This window comes from Fulmarus glacialis, unplaced genomic scaffold, assembly GCF_000690835.1.
Source record: "Fulmarus glacialis isolate BGI_N327 unplaced genomic scaffold, ASM69083v1 scaffold33963, whole genome shotgun sequence".
NCBI classification, from domain to species: Eukaryota; Metazoa; Chordata; class Aves; order Procellariiformes; family Procellariidae; genus Fulmarus; species Fulmarus glacialis.
This window is the reverse complement of record NW_009205403.1, coordinates 2,320-6,862: the sequence shown is the minus strand read 5'-3', so window position 1 is coordinate 6,862 and position 4,543 is coordinate 2,320. Positions and strand designations below refer to the sequence as shown.

Here is a 4,543-nt window from a genome sequence, read left to right as displayed (position 1 = left end):
ATTCTTGGAATGAAAAGGCCAAAGAGATGCAGCCTCTGTAGCGTTTTCTGTTACTTTTGCTGCACTAGAAAGAAGCAACAAAGAGGACTCCCCTTCTGCCTTCCATTTGCCAGCGCAAGGGGGAGAGAGGACGCGCAAGATGAGCAGTCCAGGGAGAAACAGGGATTTGGGAATGTTTAGTGCAGATGAGAGAAAGATCAAGGACTGAACCAGGGGCTCTTGCACCTCTTTGCTTATTGGGAATATTTGCAGAGAGCAGCTCAGCCAGAGAGGGGAATTGCAGCCGCACAGCACAGGATTAGCGTGATGTTGAGCTGCACAAGGGAGAGGAGGTGACAACCTGTACCGGTGGTGGGGACCGCAGGAGAGGCATGTCCAGCCCCCCCGGCCCGGGGCAGAGCTGGTGCAGCGGTGCTCAGGGGCAGCACTGACCCCGAGAGCTCAGCCCCGGGGGGCAAGGAAGGGTTTAACAGGCCATCAGAGACGAGCATTATAGCTGCCTGGGCTCCTGCAGAGCTTCCCAAAGGGATGGAACCAGGCTGGGGCTGGAACAGCACTCATCGCAGTCAGCCTGGGCACGGCCAGGGGCTGCTGAGCCCCCAGACCCTGGCAGGGGACCCCAACCTGACCCTCTTGCACACCCGGGATGAGGAGCTGGCCAAGGCAGAGATCGGGGTGCTGGCCACCATCCTGGCTATAGCGACTGTAGGCAACGTGGGGGTGCTGCTGGCAATGTACCGCCTGAGGAAGAAGATGAGCCGGATGCATCTCTTCATCTTGCACCTGGGGCTGACCGACCTGGGTGTTGCTCTCTTCCAGGTGCTGCCGCAGATGATTTGGGAGGTGACATACCGCTTCTTGGGGCCAGACCCACTCTGCAGGGCAGTCAAGTACCTGCAGGTGCTGAGCATGTTCGCCTCCACCTACATGCTCATCGTGATGACGCTGGACCGCTACATGGCCGTGTGCCACCCACTGCGCACCCTGCAGCAGCCCAGCCGCCAGGCCTATGTGATGATCGCGGCTACGTGGCTGCTCAGCTGCCTGCTCAGCCTGCCCCAGGTCTTCATCTTCTCCCTGCGGGAGGTGCGCCAGGGCTCGGGGGTGCTGGACTGCTGGGCAGACTTCAGGTACCCGTGGGGAGCCCGAGCCTACATCACCTGGACCACACTGTGCATCTTCATCCTGCCCGTGGGCATCCTCACCGTCTGCTACAGCCTCATCTGCTACGAGATCTGCAAGAACCTCAAGGGCAAGACCCAGAGCAGTGCCCAGGGGGGAGCCGGCAGCGGCTGCCCCTCCGGCTCCCTGCTCCTCCGAAAAGAGCGGGCAATGCCCCGGCGGGCAGCCCTCACGGGTGAGCAGCGTGCGCACCATCTCCCGTGCCAAGATCCGCACGGTGAAGATGACCTTTGTCATCGTGGTGGCCTACGTCGTCTGCTGGGCGCCGTTTTTCAGCATGCAGATGTGGTCGGTGTGGGACGAGGATGCTCCTGATGATGGTGAGTAGAGGTGGGGATGCTGGGCTGCAGCCCAGAGCAGGCGCAGGGCCCTGGGCACCTGAGGCGCACAGCATGCCCGTTGTGTTTTTAACAAAAAAGAACTGTTAGTTTGTCATTTTAAAAATCGTGGGGAAGGCTACAGATTTGCTCCCCAGTAGTAGTTATAAAAAACTGTTTGCAGAGTCAAATCATTGCTTTCACCAGAAAAACCACTGAAAAGCAAGGGCTTCTGACCATCACCTGTAGGGACATGTAAAGATGTTGTGGGAACATCTTTGCCATGTCTGTCTCTTCCCTCATGTGGGAACTTGCTTCAGGAGCTGCTGTGTTTGGTATCAACCTTAATGATTCTATGATTCTATGACTGCGGGGAGGGTTTTAACTGTGCCTGCTGCTCCCATCCTCAGCCGGGACTGCCCCGCGGAGCAGCCGTGCTGCTGGAGCAGGTCCTTTGCCTGTAGCGTCGAGTGCTGCTGAGGCTTTTGCTGAGCCAGCTGCGGAGGTTTCAGAAGTGGATTTCTGATTTCATAGGTTGACTTTTTCCTGTAAATTTTCAGTAGCTCTCCTAGCCTGTGTGTGGGTAGAAGGAACTTTATCCAAGATTGAAAGGCTTCTGGGAGATGCTTTGGCCAGCAAACAGGCTGAAGGAAGGTCCAAAAGCTGCTGGGTCTCATCTCCCAGCACTGTCCCTGAGGACGTGCTCCAGCACATCCATATTACTGTACATCACCCATCTGCAAGCCTCAGCCAAGGGTAGAGCCCAGCTCTGCCTGCCATACTGCAAAACTCTCCTACCCAAAGAAATGCCAATCAGATGGGATGGGAATGGGACAAAGGACACGTGCCCAAGCCAAAGAGAGCCCCCACGGTCCTGCCCATTGCACACTGGGACCCTGCCCAGACCATGCCCAGCCTGATGGATGTTTAAGCTCCCTCCCTTGCCTTCCCAGAGTCCACCAACGTGGCTTTCACCATCACCATGCTGCTGGCCAGCCTCAGCAGCTGCTGCAACCCCTGGATCTACATGTTCTTCAGCGGGCATCTGCTCCAGGACGCAGCACGCTGCCTGTCCTGCTGGGGCAGTCCCCGGCACGGGCTGCGGAGACAGGCCTCCACCGGGAGCCTCTGCAGCAGGAAAACCACCATCCTGAGCCACAGCCACCACGCCAGCCCCGCCGGCCTCCCCCTGCGCAGGGGCAGCACCAAGGAGTTCTACCCACCCTGCGAGGAGGTGGTGACCGAGTCAGGCATGCTCTAGGCTGCAGCAGTGGCCGGTTCCCGGGCACATCCCTCCACTGAGGGCAGCTGCCACCAGATGTGACACCGCCAACATTGTCACTGAAGAGATGTCTCTCCCCACTGGTAGCATCTCATTCTGCAGAAAACTGGGTGCTTAACCCAGAAAGCATCACTGTCCGTCTTCTCCTTGTGTGCTTGCTACTGTGCACACTGCATCTGCTGTGTGCATCGGGGAAGATGGACAGAGCCCCATCAGCTGTTGCCCGACCACAGCATCCACCTCCCTCGTACATTAGGAAGCCTCTCACTGCCCGGCTGCTCTCCTCCGGGAATGCCTCACAGCCCAGGTATCAGCCGGGGGTTGCTGCACCAGCGTGTCTTCCTGGAGGGACTCGAGCTTTGGGTGTTTGAGATGCCAGCAAAGCAGCCTAAGCACAGCAGGAGGCAACGTGGCTACATCTGCTCGAGAGCTCCCTGCAAGCAAGTTACTCATCTCCCACCCTCGGGGCTTTGCTGGCAGAGCAGCAAACGCAGAGGCAGCTTTCCCACGCCCTGGGCACAGCACACTCTCCCCGCTGCCCTGCATGGCCTTGCCCTTTGCTGACAGGCAGCTCTGGAGCCAGACCCCCTGCCCACCTCCCCGGGGACGGGGCTGCGGCAGAAGCCCCGGGGCAGAAATGTCCCCTCCTGTTGTGCACAGCTGTCCTGCTACCGCACAGCGGCATTGCGCTGCGCTGGTGCAAGCATCCGAAATGCAGCACTGACACCGAAGAGCTGCTCGCAGGAACCCTGGCCCAGCTCCAGCTTGCCCAGGCAGATCCTGCCTCCCTCCGTGCCCCGGCACTTTCCATCAGGTTTACTCGCAGCCCCCCAGCCTGTGCAGGGCTGCTCCGCGCTGTCCGACAGCTGCTGCATCCCATTAAAGAGCTGCTCTCAAATTGCTGGTGATTTTGTCTTATTTAGCAGAGATCAGAGTGCAGAAACCACCCAGGGCTCGGGGATGGCTTCAGGGCACTTGGGAGACAGAGGAGGGGCGGCCGGCAGCAGGGAGCGAGCCATGGCCTTGCAGTCCCAGCCTGGCCCCTGCCCTTCTCCCTGCATGTTGTGGGTCTCCCAGAAGCTGTTTTGTTTAAGAAGAAAGCATGAGTGAGAGCAAGAGCATCCATTTGCTCTGGGAGTCGAGCTCAAAAGCTACTGATGGAGGATGTACAAGTGTCTCAGAGAGGAAAGTACTGAATTCCCTGCAAGCAAGGTATGTTATTCTCTCTGTTATCACAGGCTAAATCTGTAAAAGAAAGACATTAAGAGTAAAGTATTTTGAAATCTTAAATTATTTTCACTTTTTAATCACCAAGCATTTGAATAATTTTTTCCAGAAACCCTCACTAGCCGGTTTTGACCTCATCTCCAGGTCCATAAACCCAGCTCTCCTGACCTTTAACAACATTTCCCAGAAATTGTTTGGTTTTTTGAACCTTTTCCTTCATGTGCCCTTCAAATTGGGCCAGATCCAACAAGGACATAAAACCAGCAGTGCCCGACCTCAGAGCCCTCCCTGGGATCAATACCGAATCAATCGTCTCACAACCTTTCATTAAAGCACATCACTGCTGAGCCAATTTGAAATGCACTTGGGGCAGCTCCATCCCTGGAAAAGGGGGGCTGTACCCGGGGGCAGCACTCCGTCAGCCTAGCAGAGCTCCCAGCTATTGCACGGTTCCCCTTCCCCAAGGGAAAGTTGATTTCTTGAAAAACCATAGGTAACAAACCGCAGAGTGACGGGAGGGAACCGGTCCCCAGTC

General features: G+C 57.1%; 1 protein-coding gene across 1 annotated transcript; it reads left to right on the top strand.

Moving 5' to 3' along the window:
- The first annotated feature begins 528 nt into the window (after positions 1–528).
- LOC104075039 (vasopressin V1b receptor-like) lies at positions 529–2,760 on the top strand. The gene is given in 3 exon segments (XM_009575389.1): positions 529–1,286; positions 1,288–1,502; positions 2,453–2,760. Coding segments are annotated over 3 exon segments (1,281 nt in total).
- Positions 2,761–4,543: the final 1,783 nt, after the last annotated feature.